Below are 22,454 nucleotides of genomic sequence, written 5' to 3'. Positions count from 1 at the left end.
ATTTGCTCTTGATAAGCCTGTATGTTTCACCAATTGAAAGCAATCACATGAGAATTAGAAAATGGGGTTCAGTAGAAGCCAACTTATTGCTGCTTCCTTTGTAAACAAAGTCACAAAGGGCACCAAGCACAAGGGGTTGTAGTGGAAGCAGCTGCTTGACCTTCAAATCACAACTGCAGTGGTTTGCACTTGACCTAAGTCAGGAGAGGTTCCTAATTTCCACCTCTCAAGTCCTTCCTGTAGTTTTGTAAGCATCTATTTCCTGCATTAAATCCTTCCTGTTTAAAATACATAGAGCAGTTATGCCTGTTTCTAAAGCTGATTCCAGTCTAGTTCAAAAGCAAGCATTCACCTTTAGAAATACCATCTATCAACATCTGTGGAAGAACTTTTTCCAAATGCTGCCTTGAACTTTCTTAAATTTAAAGCACAGGTGAAGTTTCAAGATTAAACACATTCAGTGTTTTTCTTACTTATGCTATAATTTGTGTCATCTATTAACATAACACAATAACAGTTTTCTGGATTCCTGAATAACTAACTACACATACTGAAAGACAAAGCAGATTTTTGTGATGACCATAAGCCCTCCATTGTCTTTCTTTATGCTTTGTTTAGTTGAGAAGAAAATAGTCTATGATTTCCATTCTTCCTTTCTTAGTACTAAAAACATCAATTTGTAGCTGGAGATATTGTGGCACAAATAAAATATATCCCCAGTCATATATTGCTAGGGTAATAATAGTAAGCACCTTAGATAGTGGAGACCGTGAAACAGGAGTTAGCAATGAAGAGACAAGATAGTGGACGTCCAGCTGGTGTGAGGCCACCTACCTGTGACATATCACAAGAAACACCTGAGAGATCAGCAAAAGCGACCACACATTTTTACCTGAGCTGGATCAGCAAATCAGATGATACCAGGTCGTGATATCATGAACTTATTTACCACCAATTTACCTTGGCATGGTCCAGTTTCCTGCCTGCCCTTCCTTTCTCAAGTGTGAACTACCTGTCCTTTCAACTAAATACATTGTTCACCACCACCACCACAGCACCTCCATTATTGCTTGGAGATAAACCTTTTTATCATTTTCTTTCTTTTTTTTTTTAGTGTTATTAAACTATATAATTTACTTTTAGTAGTTTTATTTGTTATTAATGATTTGTTACAAGATTGTGAGATGACAATGTCGAGTCCTATACCATACCCACAACCAAAGTTCTGTATCCCTACCCTCCCACCCCCCCAAAGATAACCACCATAGTTTTTTCCTTTTCTTGATTTCAGACCCATACTCCATCTTACTGCTGGGATGTGAATGTAATGAAGAGAGCACCAGCAGCCCTATTGGGTAATGAGGTAGCATATTGATCATGTCAGAGCAGAAAAGAGAATGAACTTGTTGACTGTGGATGCCTAGATTGTGTGCCTTTGGAATTATTTTTTTATATAAAGAATTTTACACAAAAGCAATGTTTTTAACTATTGCATTCGACAAAAAGATATTCTAACTCTTGCAAATAACTGTTATATTCTTGTTGTTTGTTATTATATTCAAACCAAATGCTAATACATTAATACATTAATACAAAGGGAACAGTCAAACTTCTCTTTATGAACCATAGACAATTTTCAGTTTTTAAAAACAAATGCATTCCCAAAATCTACAGGCTACCAGAAAATGCTGATCTAAGTTTAGAATTAAAGTCATAAACTGACTTCAATGAGGCCAGCTCAGTGTTCACACAGAAGTTAGCAATCCAGCTGAATGGTCTTGATTTACTCTACAAGATTCCAAATTTCAAAGCAAGGCACTAATTTCAGGTTGAGTCACGGGCAACCCTAGCAATTGACTCCAGTGGTAGAACTGGGTTTAAACTGGCTGTCTACCATCAGCCGTGTGGCCACACCACAGCTAACAGTCTGGCCTACAGCACAGCCTGCTCCTCAGCTCTCGGCTCCATAGCCCAAAGATCAAAGGGTTGAAACACTGGGCAAATGCAAAGACTCCAAACAGCACCATATTTAAGGCAAAATAAAAGACTCCACACACCTTCCCCAGGCCTATGAAGACCAGGGTTGGGATGATGTGTAAAGCCATCTGCAGGAAATGAATGAGGACTGTCTTCCTGGCTTTGATGTTTAAGCGATTGAAGTGGCCGGCCCGTCTCCCTTCTTGGTAGATGAGCCCATAGCTGATGAGAATGACAGACAGGGGAAGGAGAAGGAACACCATGCCAATGGCTCTGGTGGGAGTCCCGTTGAAGGTGACAGGGCAAAGGGGTGCAGAGTGGAAAACGGCGACTGGTGTGGAACTGGAGGACTCTATGAGGAACAAGCTAACATTCTTGACTACAATGACCAGCCAGGTCCCTGCCATGACCCGATATTTCACTGAGTCGACAAAGGACAGAGATGTCAAAGGCCAGCAAATCACCAGGTAGGTGTTGACAGCCATCAAGGCGAGAGTGAAGAGGATGCCCTCCCCCACGCTCAGCTGTACCCCGAACACCACCCAGCACAGCAACAAGGGGCTGTGGGCCCTCAGGGCTCGCATCCCCTGGAAGGCCACCCCCAGGCCACAGTAGCAGGAGATGCACAGCAGATGCTGGCACAGCAGGACATAGCGGAGCTCTCGCCTCAGCTTCGAATGCTGTAACACGGTGGAGACAATGAGGACCGTGATGACCGTGGCAAAGAAGAAGGTGCCCGTGTAGATAGAGGCCTTCACTGTGGCCTCGAGCCTCAGCCAGTCTGAGATATTGCAGGACACAGAGGACAAGTTCATGATCTTCGGGCCAACTCGGTTCCTGGTGGGAGCAAGGAGCAGAGGAGATGTGAGTCTGTGATGGAGCTTCTCATGTGGTTTTCCAGCTCTCTGGCCCTGTATAGAATCTCATGAAATAAATTTCATGGCGGAGCATTTTCATGGTGGAGCATTGTGATGTTCTGGTTTATAATGAGATGGGGAAATATATTGCAACCTGGGAGCTGGGACAGCAAGTAGAACACCAGACTCGTATTCATGGTCTAAAGTTTGACCCCCAATATTGTATGTGCCAGAGTGATGCTCCTTTTAATTCTCTCTCATTAATAAGTAAATAGATGTTTAAAAACATCTTGTAAAAAAAAAAAAAAAAGGAAAGAGAATTATAAGGAGCCAGGAGACAAGTCACCTTAGAAAGCACACACCTTATCATGTTCAAAGCCCTGGATTTTATCCCTAGCACCACCATAGACAGAACCCAGGGAGCTCTGTGAGTGATGGAGCAGTGCTGTATTGTCTCTCCCTCTCTGTCTCTTCCTCTCCCTCCAAAATAATGAAAAGCTGTCTCAGGGAGGCAGGTCCATGGTGGTATAACAGGTTCATTTTAGTGCATATATTTAGTCTCTGTTTCTCAATATCTGTATCTCAATATCTCTCTCAATATCTCTCTCTCTCTTTCTCTGTCTCACCAGAACACTGCTCAGCTCTGGCTTATGATGGTGCTGGGCATTGAACCTGGAACCTCAGAGCCTCAGGCACCAAAGTCTTTTGCAGAACCATTGTGCTATCTCCCCAGCCCTGTATGTTTAGCCTTCATCCTATTTCCATCACAGATATTCCTAAACCCTTTATATTTCTTTTTTTTTTTTCTTTGCTTTTCTTCTCTCTCTCTCTCTTTTTGTCACTAAGGTTTCCATGGGAGCTTAATGCCTGCACAATACCACCATCCCCAGTGGCCAGTTTCTCATTTTTCTTTCTTTTACTGAAAGAGGAGAGAGAGAGAGAGAGAGAAGATCTGCAGCACTGCTCTACTGCTTATGAAGCTCCTCCCCCCACCCACAGGTGAGGACAAGGGCTTTGAACCCAGGTTCTCATGCCTGGTGATATGTGTGCTCTACTGGATGTGCCACTGCCCTGTATTATGTTGATGCTAGTGAGCTATTTCTCCAGCCCCAATGAGATGACTTTGGTAATGTCCCAAGGTCACCACAGGACAAGGACAGGGGATCCAATTGGAGGATTGGAATTTCCTGTCTCATTTCCCATCCTTACCTATTCCTCAACCACCTCCAACCTCCAGGTAAGAGAAGGGCAGAACACTGTATCAGTCACCAGTGGCCAATGATTTCACCAACTACACCTGTGAAATGAGGTTTTCATGCAAACCCAGTGGGGCCTGGAATCCCAAAATGGCTAAGGGCATATGACCACTAAGCTGCTAAGCTGTGAACAACGGCCCCATAGAAAAATCTCAAGAGTTTGTAACAGTGAATAAATGGTACACTGGGCCCGCCTGGGGAATCCCCAGATTATAATATTGGTGTTGACTCGGTAAAAAACCTACTGTAGAGGGATCAAGTGCTTCTCCACACCTACACCCCATCCAGGTGATAAAGCCCACCTGATCTTGAACCTAATTTCCTCATGATCTAAAGAAGCTCTCCTCACTAGAGAAGCTGATCAGGCCCGGGTTAGACATGTGACTCATAGAAAGTCATTCTGTAGAGAGGTCTCAGTTTCTCAGAGTCTCTCTTGTTAGAACCCGGCCCCAGGACACTCACAGGGAGTGGAGTCTATCAGGTCGTTAGATTGACCTGGCAGGCAGTTTGGTGTCTTAGAGAGAAAGGTGAAAGCAAAACAAAACCCAGGAGATCACAAGGTCCTAGAGAGCAAGGTACAGAAAAGGCCCTCAGATGATCATAAATTTGTATGATTTTTATGCCCCTTTCTTTTCTCCCTTAAAGTCAAGATGGATTCTCTGGAATCAAGAAAACCAAAATCAAAGTGACCTGAAACTTGGGAGTTACAGGGTGTAACAATCCTTCCCTAGGAATAGCCATATTGTCCTATTCTTTAGGCTTTTCTGCCTGGCAAGGACTCCAGAGCCTGGGCTGAGCAGAACAGGTCAGTAGAGGCTGCATGATGGTGCCTTCCTAGAGCTTGAGAATCCACTTCTGAGAGCGTTCACTGCCATTTTCTACCCATGTACTGTAGGACCACTGAATGTTCCTCTGCTCAGCAAGCCCACCTTTCCCTCTCATAAATATGCATGAATTGCCCAGAAAACTCACAATATACAGACTACAATGTCACCCTAACTCTGCTCATTATAGACTCAGACAGTATCCCCCCCACTTACTCTTTTTTTTTTCAATTTTACCAGTCCTTTATTTCTATTTATGTTGCAGGGTTTTATTATTTTGTTTTATTAGTGATTTAATATTGATTTACAAAACTATGAAATAACAGGTATAATTCTACACCATTCCAACCACTAGAATTCTGTGTCCCCATTCCTTCCATTGGAAACTACAGTGGTTCTCCCAAGCTCACATATATGGGTTGACTATTATTTCTATAATTATCTGTATTTACATTCACAGACCCTTTTTTTTTCTATTGTGCTGCTTTCTCTTTCTAATTCACACCTACATCTATTGCTACTTCTGAATGTCCTTCCTTTTTTCCTCTTCTCTCTCTGGGTCCTGATGGAATTGGAATTCAGAGCCCTCTGGTCATCTTTCCCTAACATTTCTCCCCCTCTGGGCATATAGGCCGAAATTCTTTTTGCGATGCAGAAGGTGGGAGTTGTGGCTTCTGTAATTGCTTCTTCACTAGATGTGGGCATTAGCAGGTAGATCCATACCCCCAGTTTGTTTCTATCTTTCCCTCCCACTTCCTCTTCTTTGAGGCTTCTTCTACAGTCTCTAATATACAGGCATCTTCCCTAAATTACAAGGTGTTTTCAAGTCAATAGCCCATCCCTCTTTTCCATTCAGCTGTTGCTGTAATTTTTCTTTCTTTTATTAACAATAAAAATGACCATTGGAGTCTAAGAATATCAAGCACCTCTCTTCCCACCCCTTTCTCCCAGCTCCTGGAAGTCAAATAGAAAACAGATCCTGAAGAGTCACCAAAAAGGACATGTCACAGTGGAGTGTTCCTCCCAGAAATTCTTGCTGAAGGCACGTCTCTCCTTGAGTGTATTGTAGCCCGTTGTGGGGGCTTCTTCCTTTCTGATAGATTCCTGCATCACACACCACTGAAGCCCAGGCATATTCTCTGCTCTCCAGCTCACAGAGAGGAATAGAAATTGTAATGGTGCTTGTCACTCTCAGTCTTCTTTTAACTGCTGCTGCTGCTGCTGCTGCTACTACTTATTATTATTATTATTATTACTATTATTATTATTATTATTCAAGCCTTACACAGGAACTCCTCCATAATAGTTGCAAAAATCACATCTGCCCATGTGAAATGCCTCCTCCTTGGTGACTTGGCTCCCAGCCCACACCCCCACCCCACAAGGGAAAGAGAGAGACAGGCTGGGAGTATGGATAGACCTGTCAACACCCGTATTCAGTGGGGAAACAATTACAAAAGCCAGACCTTCCACCCTCTGCATCCCATAATGTCCCTGGGTCCATATTCCCAGAGGGATAAAGAATAGGAAAGCAGGGGAGTCGGGAGGTAGCGCAGCAGCTTAAGCACACTGACGCAAAGCGTTAATGGACCTGAAGTAAGGATCCCGGTTCGAGCCCCCAGCTCCCCACCTGCAGGAGGGTCGCTTCACAGGTGGTGAAGCAGGTCTGCAGGTGTCTATTTTTCTCTCTCCCTCTCTGTCTTCCCCTCCTCTCTCCATTTCTCTCTGTCCTATCCAACAACGACGACATCAATAACAACAACAATAACTACAACAATAAAACAACAAGAGCAACAAAAGGGAATAAATAAATAAAATAAATATTTAAAAAAGAAAAGTTTAAAAAAGACTAGGAAAGCTATCTGGAAGGGGATGGGATGCAGAGTTCTGGTGGTGGGAATTGTGTGGAGTTGTACCCCTCTTTATCCTATGTTTTTGTCAGTGTTTCCTTTTTTTAAAAAATTTTTTTAAACTTTTTCCCTTTTGTTGCCCTTGTTGTTTATCGTTGTTGTTGTTGTTGTTGTTATTAATGCCGTTGTTGTTGGATAGGACAGAGAGAAATGGAGAGAGGAGGGGAAGACAGAGAGGGGGAGAGAAAGACACCTGCAGACCTGCTTCACCGCCTGTGAAGCGACCCTCCTGCAGGTGAGGAGCTGGGGGCTCGAACTGGGATCTTTACGCCGGTCCTCGCACTTGGCGCCATGTGTGCTTAACCCGCTGCGCCACTGCTCAGCTCCCCAGTGTTTCCTTCTTATAAATAAAATTTTTTTAAAAATGAAATGAAAACGCTAAAAAAAATACATATTGAAATAGGGGAGGAGTCAAGGAAGACTGCAGGAAAACCCCAGTGATCTGGAGCTCTTGGACTGAGGAGGAAATTATGTGATTCTCAGATTTAAGCTCTTAGATTTTCATGCAGTGGAAACTGGCAAGAGCCTGAGCAATTCCCAGACAAGGCCTTAGGGAGGCTGGCTCCACCCACCCCCAACACACCCCCACTCTGTTCATTTGACAGCTCCCTCTCCCATGGCAGTGAGCTGGGTTAGCTGAGGTTTCTCTTGTTGGTTATTTTTGTTTCTTCTGCTTTGGTTTTGGTGCCAAGGACAGAACCCAAGGCCATATATGTCAAGTATGTGCTCCACCACTAAGCTCCACCCCCTAGTCCCAAGAGCTAGCTGGATTTTTTTTTTTTGAGACATTAACTTTGTTTATTTATTTTTATCTCTTTCCCTTTTGTTGCCCTTGTTGTTTACAGTCGTTGTTGTTGTTATTGCTGTCGTTGTTGTTGGATAGGACAGAGAGAAATTAAGAGAGGAGGAGAAGACAGAGGAGAGAATGATAGACACCAGCAGACCTGCTTCAGTACCTGTGAAGCGAACCCCCTGCAGGTGGGGAGCCCGGGGCTCGAACCAGGATCCTTACGCCGGTCCTTGCACTTCGCACCATGTGTGCTTAACCCACTGTGCCAATGCCCAGCTCGCTGGATTTTTTTTTTTAACAATTCACAGTTATTTTTTAATTTATTTCATTCTATCATTCATTCTTTGGAGAGAGACAGAGAAAAACTGAGAGGAAAGGGAAAAATGTAAGGGAAAAAGATGCACTTTGAGCACTGCTTAACCACTCATGAAGCGTTCCTCCTGTAGACAGAGGCCAGAGGCTTGAACCTGGGTCCTGGAGCATGTTAATATGTATATTTTACCAAGTGTGCCAATGCCCAGTCCCCTGAGCTAACTGAATTCTAAGACTTAAACCCTGCACAAAGTGCACGTGACTATTAATAGACTTCTTTTGTTTTTGTAAAAATTTCACTTATTTTTTAAGTATTTTTCTTATTTTTAACTTTACTTATTTATGTTTTTGTTGTTGAATAGAGACAAAGAAATCAAGATGGAGAGAGGAGATAGATAAAGAAAGACACCTGCAGTCTTGCTTCACCACTCATTAAGCATCCACCCTATAGGAGGGGGACAGGGGCTTGAACCTGTATCCTTGCATGTGGTAACATGTGCACTCAACTGATAAAACCACCACCTTGCCCCTATCTTCATTTTTTTAAATATTTATTTATTTATTCCCTTTTGTTGCCCTTTATGTTTCATTGCTGTAGTTATTATTGTTATTGATGTCGTCATTGTTGGATAGGACAGAGAGAAATGGAGAGAGGAGGGGAAGACAGAAAGGGGGAGAGAAAGATAGACACCTGCAGACCTGCTTCACCACCTGTGAAGCGACTCCCCTGCGGGTGGGGAGCCGGGGGCTCGAACCGGGATCCTTGTGCTTTGTGCCACCTGCACTTAACCCACTGCGCTACCGCCCGACTCCTTCATTTATTTTTTTTTAAAGACCCATTTTACTTGTTTCACACAAGAGAGCTATATAAGGTGAGGGGAAGTGAAGGAAAGAGGGAGGGAGTGAGGGAGGGAGAGAGAGAGAGAGAGAGAGAGAGAGAGAGAGAGAGATGAGAGAACCACTAGTATATGTGGCCCAGGGTAGGGAGGGGTGTCAAACCAAGAGTCTTGAGCAAGCAAGTCCTGTACTCTTTTAGCTGAGATATTTTCCAGCCACTGTGCATTTGTTCTTATTAAGAAGATAATGAGAGAGAAAGAGAGAGAGAGAGACTATTCAGCTAAAGCTCAACTCTGAGGTATGTGGTTCCAGGGATCAAGCCTGGGGTTTCATGCTGGCAAGTCTTGCACTCCACAGCTGAGCCATTTTCCCAGACCCCACGACACTTCCTTTAATACGACAATTCATTCATTCATTCATTTTTTGAAAGGGAAGTAAAGAACACAGAGCATTGCTCATACACACTCACTCTGCTGTATGCTGTGCAGGGACAAGCCGGGAGCCTCATGCGTGTGAGCCCTACCCCCCATACACAGCCCATCCCTAAGGCACTTTGCCAACTGCTCGCTGTGCTTTGGTTATTTTTAAAATATTTGGCTGGCGATCTTGGATGGACCTTGAAAAATTCATGTTAAGTGAAATAAGTCAGAATTAGAAGGATGAATATGGGATGATCTCACTCTCAGGCAGAAGTTGAAAAACAAGATCAAAAAAGAAAACACAAGTAGAACCCGAACTAGAATTGGCGTATTGCACCAAAGTAAAAAACTGTGGGGTAGGTGGGTGGGGAGAATACAGATCCAAGAAGGATGACAGAGAACCTAGTGGGGGTTGTATTGTTATATGGAAAACTGGAAAATGTTATGCAAGTACAAACTATTGTATTTACTTTCAAATGGAAAACATTAATTCCCCAATAAAGAAATTAAAAATATATATATTTTGCTTGCAAAAAAATTCTCCCTCCACCCCAACATAAGTCCTTTTCCATAGTCATGGACTGGGAGACGAGAAATTGTATCCCTGTGTCAACAACTGTACTGTAAATTATTAATTCCCCTGACACACACAACTTTCTTTAATCCAAAAATATATTTCCAAAAGAAAGAAAGTCAATAACCACACTTGAGAATGTTAATAATTTAAGTCAGCTCATTAAGTGTTAAATAACCATCACAATAAAGATGCTAAGAATGTTTTTTAAAAGTTTTTTTTTGGGTTGATTTCATATAAGATATAGAGAACTTCACAAGAAAATGGAGGGGAGAGAGAGAAAGAAAGAAAAAAGATGCACACTTGGGGATGAGAAGGGAGCCTCAGGCATGGAAGTCCCCAACTCTACCAACTGAGCTATTTCCCTGGCCTGTGTTTCTTTTTTTTTTTTTTTTTTTCCTCCAGGGTTATTGCTGGGCTCGGTGCCTGCACCATGAATCCACCGCTCCTGGAGGCCATTTTTCCCCCTTTTGTTGCCCTTGTTGTGGTTATTATTATTGCCATTGTCGATGTTGTTCATTGTTGGATAGGACAGAGAGAAATGGAGAGAGGAGGGGAAGACAGAGAGGAGGAGAGAAAGATAGACACCTGCAGACCTGCTTCACCGCCTGTGAAGCAACTCCCCTTGCAGGTGGGGAGCCGCTGTGTTTCTTTTTAAAAGACATTCAGAGTTGTCCTTTTTCCTCTTGATTTACTGCAGCTGCAGTTATAATAAAAGCTAAACCACCAGCCCCTACCGCCAGATCTGAAATGCTTTCAGGAAATTATCCGTTGCAAGGAGTGATTCCTTTCATTTTCTGGTACATTTAACTCAGTAATCAACGTGGTTTCATCACTACACACATCCCATCTTCATTGCCCACCAAAGTGTGTGGCGCAAAATCCCAAGCAGTGGGGTTAACGGTGGGAAAAACCAGTCAGTTGTTGATGTGCAGATACTGACTGTGAAAGGAACCAAATGCAGTCGACTAGAAAAAGAGTGACTCAAAACTTCACTGCAACTCACCCTCCGTGCAGTCTGTGCTCTAGAAGAACTACCTGCGACCAAAAGCCTCACTGTGGCCTGGGACCACCAAGAAATCAGCTTGAAACAGAAAACACAAAGCAGAGCTTAGACTGGCTTTGGTGTGTTGCACCAAAGTAAAAGACTCTGGGGGTGGGAGGGAGGGCTCAGGTCCTGGAACATGATGGCTGAGGAGGACCTAGTGGGGGTTGAATTGTTATGTGGAAAACAGAAATGTTATGCATGTACAAACTATTGTATTTTACTATAAACCATTATCCCCCAATAAAGAAATTAAGAAAAAAGAGAGAAAGAAAAAAGAAAGAAAGAAAGAAAGAAAGAAAGAAAGAAAGAAAGAAAGAAAGAAAGAAAGAAAGAAAGAGACTTGAATGGGGGGGGCAAGCTGTAGCGCAACAGATTAAGCACACATAGTGTGAAGCACAAAAGTAATATCCTGGTTCAAGGCCCGGGCTCCCCACCTGCAGAGGGGTCAGTTCACAAGCAGGGAAGCAGGTCTGCAGGTGTCTATCTTTCTCTCCCCTTCTCTGTCTACCCCTCCTCTCTCCATTTCTCTCTGTGCTATCCAACAACAACAATAACAACAACAAGAAGGGAAAAAAAAAGATGGCCACCAGGAGCAGTGGATTCATAGTACAGACACGGAGCCCCAGTAATAACCTTAGAGGCGAAAAAAGAAATTGACTTGAAAAAAAAGATGAAACATGACATGAATCCAGTCCTCCAAAAGTGAAAATCAGAGCAAAGCAGGGTCAGGTGTGAACATGGGTGAGTGGTTAAGTTGCTGGATCTGAAGCCAGAGGCCCCTGATCGAATCCCTTGAGTCGGATGTCTCTACTCTCAAGTAAGTCGATGAGGTAAGTCTGAGGGGGGAAGAGGGGGGAAGAGGGGAGGAGAAGGGGAAAAAGGGGGGTAGAGGGGGGAAGAGGGGGGAAGATGAAACATTTCCGACAAAAGGGGAGGGAGGGGGCAGTGCAAATGACCATGACAGCTGACTGCGCAGCTGTGTTGAAAGCTCTCATGGCTGGCCTCCACTATTGCCATGGGCTGGTCCTTATCGCCACATCAGCATAAGAAGATGGTGCTAGAGACCCAACAACAGGACATGAGCTTGGAGCCATTTCTCTGGGAAGATAAAGGGCTGGTGGGCATCTGTTCTTCCTCTCCATTCTGTGCCCCTCTGGTCAGAAGCAGGGACAGATCAGCACTCCAGGCAAAAATGAGACTGACTCTTTTCAGATCACCTTATCTCCAGGGAGCTGAGAGCATCTTCCTCTGGGCCCTGCCTGGCACCCCTCAGAGGCTTCATCTGGAAATTCTGAAAGAGGAAGACTCCCTGGACTTTGAGAGGGAAGAGGGCTTTCTTTCCTGGATGCTTATAAGGCCAAGATCTGACTTACTGCCAATGGGAAGTATTCATCAGCTGAGAAAAACCTTTACAAGAGACTACTGGCAGAAGGCCAGTGAGAGACAGAAGCTTCCAGAAAGCCTCTTCAGACCCTCCCACATGATCAGATCATGTCCTCCCAGCATAAAGCTGCTGCCTTCCTCTGTGCTCTGTACTGACCTAACTTTGGTGGTATTTAAACATCACTCCAGCCCATGAAGCCGCTGCAATCTCTTCAAGAAAAAGTGGCCAGTGAGAAAGAAGGGAGCCTTATTGACTGAGCACCAGGCCCCAACACCAAGAATAAGCACTCACTCGATATTAGCTGTGTTTGTGAGATTGTCAGAGGCAACAGTGACATGCAGAGCTGGGTTCATCACAAAGTTTCTCCGGAGACAGCCTGTGACTTCTAAAGGCAGAAAAATCACACATCTTTCTAACTAGTGCTCTCCCATGGGGCGGGGAGGATTGTTTGTTTTTGTTTGTAATGTAAAAGGAATCCTCTGACTTTTAGGTTAGGAAGTAGCATAAAGTTTATGAAAATGACTTTCATGTCATTTTGGCTCTGAGGTTCCAAGTTCAATCCACAGCACTGATGGTGATAAGCCAGAGTTGAGCAGTGCTCTGGTCTTTTTTTCTGTGTATTTTCCCTCTGTCTCTCTCATTAAAACAAATAAAAATTTGTCTTTAAAAATATATTCTCGTGCTCGCTTCGGCAGCACATATACTAAAATTGGAACGATACAGAGAAGATTAGCATGGCCCCTGCGCAAGGATGACACGCAAATTCGTGAAGCGTTCCATATTTTTGAAGCCAGACCTTCTACCTTCTGCATCCCTCAACGACCCTGGGTCCATGCTCCCAGAGGGATAGAGAATGGGAAAGCTATCAGGGGAGGGGGTGGGTTATGGGGATTGGGTGTTGGGAATTGTGTGGAGTTGTACCCCTCCTACCTTATGCTTTTGTTCACTAATCCTTTCTTAAATAAAAAATTTAAATATATATATATATATATATATATATATATATATATATATATATATATATATATATATATTCTCTAGCTTCCTTCCCCAGTGTTTTCTGGAAAAGTTTTGTTCTACATTCTTTTCTTTTTCTTTCTTTCTTTCTTTCTTTCTTTCTTTCTTTTTTTTTTTTTTTTTTTTTTTTAAACCAGAGCACTGTTCAGCTCTGGCTTATAGTGGTGTGGGGGGATTGAACCTGGGACTTTGGAGCCTCAGGCATGAGAGTCTGTTTGCATAACCATTATGCTATCTACCCTCCGCCAGTTCTACATTTTTCTAAGTGCTCAGAGGAATCATTCATCTAAAGACTCAGCATCTTGTTTGAATAGAAACTTATCCTTTTCTAGACACTTAATAATTTAAAACACACCTTTAGGAACACCGTGTCCATGCATCTGTGTGAACAGCATCCTGATATTCCGAATGTCAGCTTTCCTACAGACAAGGGGCAGGATGAAACATACCCCCAAGAGCTGGGAGGTGGTACACCCAATTGAGCACACATGTTATCAAGCAGAAAGATCCCAGTTCAAACCCCAGTTCCCACCTGTAAGAGGGGAGACATTACAAGTGGTGAAGCACTGCTGCAAGCAATCTCTCTTTCTCTCTCTCTCTCTCTCTCTCTCTCACACACACACACACACACACACACACACACTACCTGTCTCCCCCTCCAACTTCTCTACTTCTATATAAAATTAAAATAAATAGAACCATATCCCCAAGCTAGAATATAAATAAATATTCCAAAAATGGGCAATGGAAAGAAAGAAACCAATACAAATAGTGAGATTTTTTTTATTTTATAATTTAGATAATGATAAATGTGTGTGATCAACATAGTACAATGATGATATCTTTAGGAAGAAGAGGTCACAATTTAATGACATTTCCTAATCTCCTACACATTCATACATAGAGACAGGTAGATATTTAGATAGATATTTGCAGAAAGAAATAAACTATAGGAGTCATTAGAGAATTTCAGAGATTGTTCAGAATGAATTGTCATAGTGTCATACTTAATAAAAAACCTTTTCCACGACTCTTGATAGAAACAATGAAGTTAACAACCAAGAAGGTTGCTCAGAGAGGTATGCGCGCTTGAGGTCCCAAGATCAATCCTCAGTGTAGAATGTGCCGATGATTCTCTGGATATTTCACTCACTTTAGAAAGAAATATTTTGGGAGGTGGGTGGTAGTTCAGTGGGTTAAGCGCAAGTGGTGCAAAGCACAAGGACCGCATAAGAATCCTGGTTTGAGTGGTGAAGCAGGTCTGCAGATGTCTATCTTTCTCTCCCCTCTGGCTTCCCCTCCTCTCTCAATTTCTCTCTGTCCTATACAACAGCAATAACAATAGCAATAATAACAACCAGGGCAATAAAATGGAAAAAATGAGCTCCAGGAGCAGTGGATTCATAGTGCAGACACTGAGCCCCAGCAATAACCCTGGAGACAGAAAAAAAAAAAAAAGAAAGAAAGAAAGAGAGACAGAGAGAGAAAGAAAGAAAGGGAGGGAGGGAGGGAGGAAGGAAGGAAGGAAGGAAAGACGAAAGGAAGAAAGAAAGAAAGAAAGAAAGAAAGAAAGAAAGAAAGAAATTTCTTAAAAATAGTAAATTCATATGAAATGATGGTGTACTAGTTGAACTAAAGCAGGTGTTCAGTTTCACTCGGATGGACTGTCTGCTTTTACAGATTAAGGAACAAAAGTGGCAGGTCAAAAGGTGAACTTTTTTTTTAATCACTTGGTGAATTCCTCCTGTGTCCCGAGCATGGGTCTGAGGACTAGGGAAATCACAAACCAGTACTCACCAAGACTGTGCCATCACCAGATTACACAATCCTGAGTCTTCAGTCACTAGGCAGTAAACAGATGGCCTTCCCCCCCCCCCACTTTCTCCAGATGCCAAAGGCCACCTTGCAATACACAAACCACAAAGAGCAGACAGTGCCCTGTTCCTAAGCACGTGACTCATCGACAGACCGCTTTTCCAAAATCTGGGAGGGCTTTGTCTCTAGGTCGATTGGTGTGTCTGCTTCTACTGAGTTCATCTGGCAGCGTTTGCCTTTGAAACCTGTTGCAGCTATTATACTGGCTGGTGATTACACTCTTGACGCTGGTTAACAGCTCACTGGCCTGGGGGTGACTTTGACCCTAGTAAAACTCATGACAACACACAGCAGCCCAGGTGCTGAGTGTGTGTCTCGCTCAGCAGGTGGCTTGTACTGCAGAGTCAGCACACAGTGGGGGGGGGGGGCGGTGGACATCCTAAGCAACAAGGAATTTCTGTCTCTGTCAGTCAGACCTGGCTTTAGCCTTTAGCCGTAATCCCAGTGTTTAACCCGTACACCTGTGTCAAACTGAAATCGGCCTATTCTTTGCAGGCCTGCTGCTTTCTCTCTTTGATTCCAGCTCTAGGAATAATCATAAACTTTCAGTCAGATTTAAAGCTATCTTTTGTTGGGTTTTTTGTTTGTTTTGTTTGTGATTATTTTTCAGGTTTTGTTTTGTTGTGTTTTTTGCCACCAGAGCTTCATGTATAAAAAATTTCACCACCCTGGGTAAATTTTTTATTTTTCTTTATTCCAGATGAAGAATGAGAGACACAGAGAGGAGAAACACCACAGTTGCACTGTTCATAAAGCTTCCCCTTTGCAGGTGCTCCTATGTGGTAGCTGGAGGCTCAAACCTCGCTCCTCACACAAGCTTCAAAGATGAACTCTACCAATCTACTGAAGATAGTCCACTCTGCCTTGTGACCACCACCCCAGCTTTAATTGTAGGGCCTCAAATTAAGATATGATTTAATTACAGTTTTTTAACCAAGCTTTTGGGGTAATATTCTGTGGTTTGCTTCACTGATGAGCAGTGACTCCCTTTGTTTCAATGTTTATGTATATATATTATAACATGCCTGGCATTGCTAGTAGTTGCTTGATTAAATACTCCATCTCTGCTTGCTGTCTTTATCCGATACATGTAATACTTAATGATAAAGGTGGTGCAAACTCAACTCTCTAGACCTAAAAACAGAGTTATTTTAAGTAAATCCTATAGTTGAAAGTGAAAATTCATGAAGTATTTAAACTGTTGACAACTCTAGGGACTTGACTGATTATTAACTTGCACTAATTACTTACTTGAACTTCTACTTATATGTCATATAATTGATTTATCTCAATTGTGAGAACCTATATTTATTCAGTTCCTTTGACAATATATAAGCCTGGGCCAGAGAGATATGTGATTCTGCAAAAGACTTTTATGTCTGAAGCTCTGAAGTTTCAAATTCAACCACTGGCACCACCATAAGCCAGAACTGAGCAGTGTTCTGGTAAAATACACATACTTATCACAGAAAATTTTATTACCATTTAGATGGAATTTTGTTTTTTTATAGCAAAGTCCATTTATATTAAGTTATTAAATTTTGGGTTATCTTTACTACGTTAGTATTGATATTTGCCTCTGGGAATTTGCAGAGAATTTGAATTATACTTACAGAGCAATTGGCTATTTCAATGCCTACTCTTAAGATCAGGAGTGTTCGGGAGTCGGGCAGTAGCGTAGTGGGTTAAGCGCATGTGGCATAAAGCGCAAGGACCTGTGTAAAGATCGCGGTTCGAACCCCTCGCTCCCCACCTGCAGGGAAGTCACTTCACAGGCAATGAAGCAGGTCTACAGGTGTCTATCTTTCTCTCCCCCTCTCTGTCTTCCCCTCCTCTCTCCATTTCTCTCTGTCCTATCCAACAACGATGACAATAATAACAACAATAAAACAACAAGGGCAACAAAAGGGAATAAATATTTATTTTAAAAAAGATCAGGAGTGTTCAGGGTGGTACCAGAGGCCTGTGATTTCTTAAAATATGCCCATTATATTTATATTATCATTGTTAATCATAATTATAATTGGTATTATCATAATTATCATGATTAATTAATGTTATTTTGTAATTTGAATTTGTTATGATTTATTTTTTCAAGAAAACTCATTTTTAGTATTAGTGACAAGAAGCTATTAACTTTGAAACTTCAACTATGTTATCACTAAACCACTTTCAAATGATCAAAAGTCTATAATGCAAATTTTAATTCTCATTTCATTTTATTTCATTTCATTCTGCAGTATCAGAGTGTGAGCTCAGAGTTTTATACATGTTCTCTTGCTGAGTCAAACCCTGGTGCAATGTTGCATTTTATTTTTGTATGAGAGAGTGAGAGAGAGAGAGCCCATCAAGCTGTATTCCATCATCTGCAGAGCTGTATTCTTTTCTCTTAACTATTCTTCTCTCATGCATTACCAGGGATCAAACCTAGGATCTCACACACATAAGTGCTCTATCACTGAGTCACCTCCCTGACTGCCACTTTAGGATTTATTTGCTTGTTTGTGGGTCATTATTTAATGAGTTTGGGGGGAAAACAGAGACCAGAGTATCTCTTTGGTATGTGTGGCTCTGAGGATGGACCCTAGAAGCTCATTCACATACACAAAGTATGTGCAATACCCACTGAGCCGCCTCCCTGGCTACGTAATCAGAAACTCTAAATCCACACCCACATCCCAGTTCCTCCATTTGTACATTGATTCATCTACTTAACGCCTGTGCATTCTACAACTACTCTGTGCTAAGTGTAGGGCCTAAAGAAATAAATAAAAGGTCTCTATCCTTGAAAAATCTATCAGTGCTTCATTCATCTGGATATGGGGACAAGGAGGAACACTGGTAGAGGTTATGAGAGAGGTGGCCAGAATTAATTGGTTTCATATTTCTTTGAATTGGATAAAATTTGAGAAGAACAAAAACCTTTATTTGTGGAAAGGTGAGTTCCTTCTCCTTTATCCAAGAAGAGAATCTGGGGAAGATTTTCTTCCTTGTCTTATTTAAAAAACTAAGACAGGTAGTGTGGAGATGAGTCTCAAGTAGGAGACTCTTCCTGGAGAAGAAAGAAAGGAAGAGAAAGAAAGAGGGAGAGAGAGAGAGTGAGAGAAAGGAAGGGAGGGAGGGAGGGAGGGAGGGAGGGAAAAACAAGGGCAGCACAAAGTTGAGGGAGACTCCTGCAGACAAAAGGGGATAAAGAGTCTCTCTATAAAACAACAACTACACGATCTCTATATCTCTATATCTCTCTATAAATAACTACACGATCTCTAGGTCAGGCTTAGCAAAGTCTAAGTAATTTGGAAGGTATCCTGAGCCTCTAGCTCTGACAATTTGACAAACTCTGGCATATGGTTGTACTGGGGATTAAACCTGGAACCTCTAGGGTCTCAAGTTTGCAAGTCCTATTCGCTAATACTGAGCTGTCATCTTGACTGAATTCTTGTTTATTTGACCTGGCAGGTGGGTAGACAATGGTACTATTTAACTGAAAAGAAGGTTGAGAGTGCAGGTTTTGCCAATAGAATAAAATTCTTTCTCTTTCTCTTCTCTCTCTCTCTCTCTTAAACTGTGCTGGGATTGTGATTACTAGTAGTCATTGAAGTGAGCATCATCAAGAAGGCAGATAGGGGTGGAGGTAGATAGCATAATGATTATGCAAAGACATTCTCATGCCTGAGGCTTGAAGGCCTAAATGCAATCCCCTGCACCCCCATAAACCAGAGTTGCTCAGTGTTCTGGTAAAAATAAATAAATAAATAAATAAATAAGGCGGTTTCAACAACAACAACTACACACAAAAAGGCTGACACTCTGGGCAGATCTGAACAAGGAATAATCTAGTTTAAAGAAACATACACATGGGGGCTGGGTGGTGCACCTGGCTCAGTACACATGTTATGATGTTCAAGGACCTAGGTTCCTTAGGACAGTCAATGAGAATTTGCCTTCTGACCTCAATTTCTCTCTCCTACATGTATTTCCCTGCTGAAAGCAGCCTGCCTGGACCATTCAACCTGGATTATTGCAGTCCTTTTGGTAAGGACAGCTCTTCTCACAGAACTAAAATGCAGTTTATCAGAGCCACCTTTATGGAAACCGTGTGAAGAGTGCGTAAACAAAAAAAAAAAAAAATGGAAATAGCTTACCCTGGCAATACCTCTCCTAGGCATACACCCAAAAGAGATGACAACATTAACTTGAAGGGACATATGCATCCTTAAGGTCTTAGTTGCATTATTCACAATAGCCTGGGAGTGGGAGCATCTGAAATGCCCATCAAAGGATAACTGGAAAAAGGTGGCTGGAATACTACTTGGCAATTTAAAAAAGATGATATGTGTCCATTGGTACAAATGGATGAAATTAGAGGTAATTATGCTTAGTGAGATGAGCAAAGAGGAGACTGCAACTACCAGATGTTTACACTCTTTTCTGGAATATAGCTAATTGAAACATATGAACTTGCAAAAAAGAGAGAGAGCGAGAAAGAGAACTGAAAAAAGTAACCAAATGGTCAGATTTTTTTTTTCTGGAGGCTGGGGAAAGGTAAAGTTTGGTAGTGGGTGCCATGTGAAATTATACTCATGAAATTATTTCTGTTTCATAAACCTTTGTTAAATTACTAATAAAAAATAATACTGGAAAGTAGAAGTGAAATGCCAGTATATGGCTCACCATCACAACAAAATAATCCCAGAAGATTTGATCAGATAAAAAGTCATGTCTCAGAAAACGTAGAGCCAAAAATCAACTTTAAACAAACGAAAGTGAGAACTGTGATGCCCAGACTGACCAGGGAACCCCTTACCTTACTCTACCGGAGGAAGTCTGTTCAGCCAGTGGAATGTGTTCTCTTTTCCAGGGTAAAAATATACCTATAAGTGCAGCAGAATTTCCTTCGGGAATCCTTGGAAGAATTTTCAAAACCAGCATGGAACAGAAAGGAGGCAAAAGACATCCCTCATTTGGTAACCTCTCTAGATCTTGAGCCTTCAGGTTTGAGGTCCCATCTCTAATGTCTGCAGCTGGAGTCACATGGTGTAACGAAAGAGCCTAAGGACTTCAGAGAAAGCTGAAGACTCTTTGGGTGCCACTTCCTGAAAGAACACTGTCTTACAAGGAGGAAGTGGAAGAGCACAGAGCCAGCCCCTCCCCTTCTTGGGAGCCCCCAAGGGGTCGTTCTGCAAAGAGGCCAGTGGGGAAGTTATTTTTTTTACTTTCTCTAGGGAGATTTTCCCTTGTCTCTTTTAAATATCACAAAATGTCTCTAGCAAAAGCTGGGGGGGGAATGCCCCACACTCATACAAGAGGGAAATTCAAGTCACAGCACCCCATGGATGTAAGCCAGATCATCTCCCAAAGACCTCAGCTTACGCCCTCGAAATGACCACAGTTTCACAACAGGCAAGAGAGAGGCTGCTGGAAGCTTCAGCAAGGCACAGCTGGAACCATGCTGAAAGCTCAGATTTCCTGTTTGTCAACATGTCTGCTCGAAACTCCTCAAGCTGCTAACTGCATTTTGTGTGTTATCTACCAGTTTTTTTCTCCTGTACATAATATTGGGTTATTTTAAAAATTATCCAAGTCATGAGTGCTTGTTGTCAAAAGTGCAAAATATAGACAAGCATAGGAAAAAAAGTTAAAATATCCCGGGAATCGGGCAGTAGCGCAGCAGGTTTAGCGCACGTGGCGCAAAGCACAAGGACATAAGAATCCCGGTTCAAGGCCTGGGCTCCCCACCTGAGGGGAGTCTCTTCACAGGCGGTAAAGCAGGTCTGTAGATGTCTATTTTTCTCTCCCCCGCTCTGTCTTCCTCTCCTCTCTCCATTTCTCTCTGTCCTATACAACAACGACGACATCAATAACAACAATAACTACAACAATGTTGGCACTTAAGTATGTCCCCTTTCAGCCTTTGGTGGGTGTGCGCATGCGCGTGTGTTGGGATGAGCCTCTTGACCTCCATCCCACCCCGACCACTCTGGAAGATGGGTGAGGTAGAGATGTGATTAGCCAATGACTAGTTCCTGTGTAGTTACTCAGTTGCCTGAACTCAATTGCACAGATGCCATTCCCTGGGCACAGTGTTCCTTAGTGCAAGCGCCTAGGCCAGACATAAATCAGGCTATACAAGCATCCTCCTGGGTCCCAGTAAAGGCACGTGATTCCTATGGTTTGAAGGATCCATAACACTGATAATCATGCAATAATGATTATTTTCCAGTAGGAAGTGAAAGAAAACTCTGGCATTCCATATTAATCATGTTTGTATTCATTTTAACAAATCTTTTTTAATTTTTTAAAAATATTTATTTATTTTCCCTTTTGTTGCCCCTTTTTTATTGTTGTTGTAGTTATTATTGTTGTTGTTGTTGTTGTTGTCATTGTTGGATAGGACAGAGAGAAATGTAGAGAGGAGGGGAAGAGAAAGACACCAGCAGATCTGCTAGTGAAGCAACTTCCCTGCAAGTGGGGAGCTGGAGGCTCGAACCAACATCCTTGCGCCAGTCCTTGCGCTTCATGTCACATGCGCTTAACCCGCTGCACTACCTTCCGACTCCCACATTTGTATTCTTTGTACATTCATATTGAGTCTGAATTTAAGGACTGGAGAGACAGCATAATGGTTAAGCAAAAAGACTTTCATGCCTGAGGCATCAAAGGTTCCAGATTCAGGAAACTTCCGGAGGCGGAGCTACGAGCAGCAGATCGCTTTCTCTCCTCTCCTCTCCCGGATCAACTAGGAATACCAAAGGTGACCACCCGGACCGAAACAAGACAGGACTAGAATGACCACAGAAACCCAGTAAATCACCCGTGAGTACAAACATGCGTGGCTGGTGACAGAGAGGAGAGAGGGGCCTAAGGAGAGATTAAGTGACTGCTAACAGTTCGACAGTTTGTCAGTGGAGACACCACCTCCAATCTGCTCCACCAACAAGGGGACAGCTGAAGGGAGGAAAGGACTCCCCAGAGACTCACCAAGTACAACTCTGAGTCTCCATTGCTACTACCCTCAGAATCTGGAGCAGCAACAGGGAGGGACACCAGGGCACAGAGATCTAACCGGGAAACTCAGGAGAAGACCTATACCTCGGTGGCATAGCTGAAGGGCTGTGAAAGTCTCTTTGCATAACCACTGGATTATCTCTGCCACACCCTGCTTTATCTCTTGGTCAGGAGTCAGTGATTAAGCCAAGAAGCCTATTGATAGTTTAAAAGCCCTCAGGCTACCATAGCCTACAGGGGAAAAAAAAAAGGCTTTTACACCACTGAACTCCAACTCAGGGATTGAAAAAACTGTTAACTTATATAAAATGGTTAAAACAACAAGAAAAAATAATGGAGACTCGAACCAGGACAAGAGTCCAGCTA

At 42.6% G+C, this 22,454-nt stretch overlaps 1 protein-coding gene and 1 non-coding gene across 4 annotated transcripts; one reads left to right on the top strand and one right to left on the bottom strand.

Annotated features, from left to right (window-relative positions):
- Positions 1 to 1,525: 1,525 nt before the first annotated feature.
- On the bottom strand, positions 1,526 to 20,409 carry LOC103110958 (rhodopsin-like). 3 transcript variants are annotated; one of them, XM_060193754.1, is made up of 2 exons: positions 19,955 to 20,409; positions 1,526 to 2,814 (listed from the first exon to the last, which is right to left on the bottom strand). In XM_060193754.1, exons 1-2 carry the CDS (start codon positions 20,035 to 20,037, stop codon positions 1,920 to 1,922), a joined length of 978 nt encoding a protein of 325 aa, XP_060049737.1. In that variant the 5' UTR covers positions 20,038 to 20,409; the 3' UTR covers positions 1,526 to 1,919. The 3 variants fall into 3 exon arrangements, with proteins under 3 accessions (XP_060049737.1, XP_060049736.1, XP_060049738.1); XM_060193753.1 differs by having other exon boundaries at positions 19,888 to 20,406; XM_060193755.1 differs by lacking the exon at positions 19,955 to 20,409 and adding an exon at positions 13,561 to 13,726.
- Positions 12,868 to 12,974, top strand: LOC132539578 (U6 spliceosomal RNA). The gene has a single exon (XR_009550919.1). It is a non-coding gene; the product is annotated as a U6 spliceosomal RNA (small nuclear RNA).
- Positions 20,410 to 22,454: the final 2,045 nt, after the last annotated feature.

Source organism: Erinaceus europaeus, chromosome 7 (assembly GCF_950295315.1).
Source record: "Erinaceus europaeus chromosome 7, mEriEur2.1, whole genome shotgun sequence".
In the NCBI taxonomy this organism is placed as follows: Eukaryota; Metazoa; Chordata; class Mammalia; order Eulipotyphla; family Erinaceidae; genus Erinaceus; species Erinaceus europaeus.
This window is presented reverse-complemented; position numbering and strand designations above follow the sequence as displayed.

Excerpts from the sequence above, each read along its gene's own strand:
- LOC103110958 (XM_060193753.1), bottom strand. The coding sequence starts at position 20,012 with ATGCTGGTTTTGAAAATTCTTCCAAGGATTCCCGAAGGAAATTCTGCT. Across the intron at positions 2,815-19,887 it reads ACTTCCTCCGGTAGAGTAAG|GAACCGAGTTGGCCCGAAGA; the intron begins GTAAGGGGTTCC and ends TGCTCCCACCAG.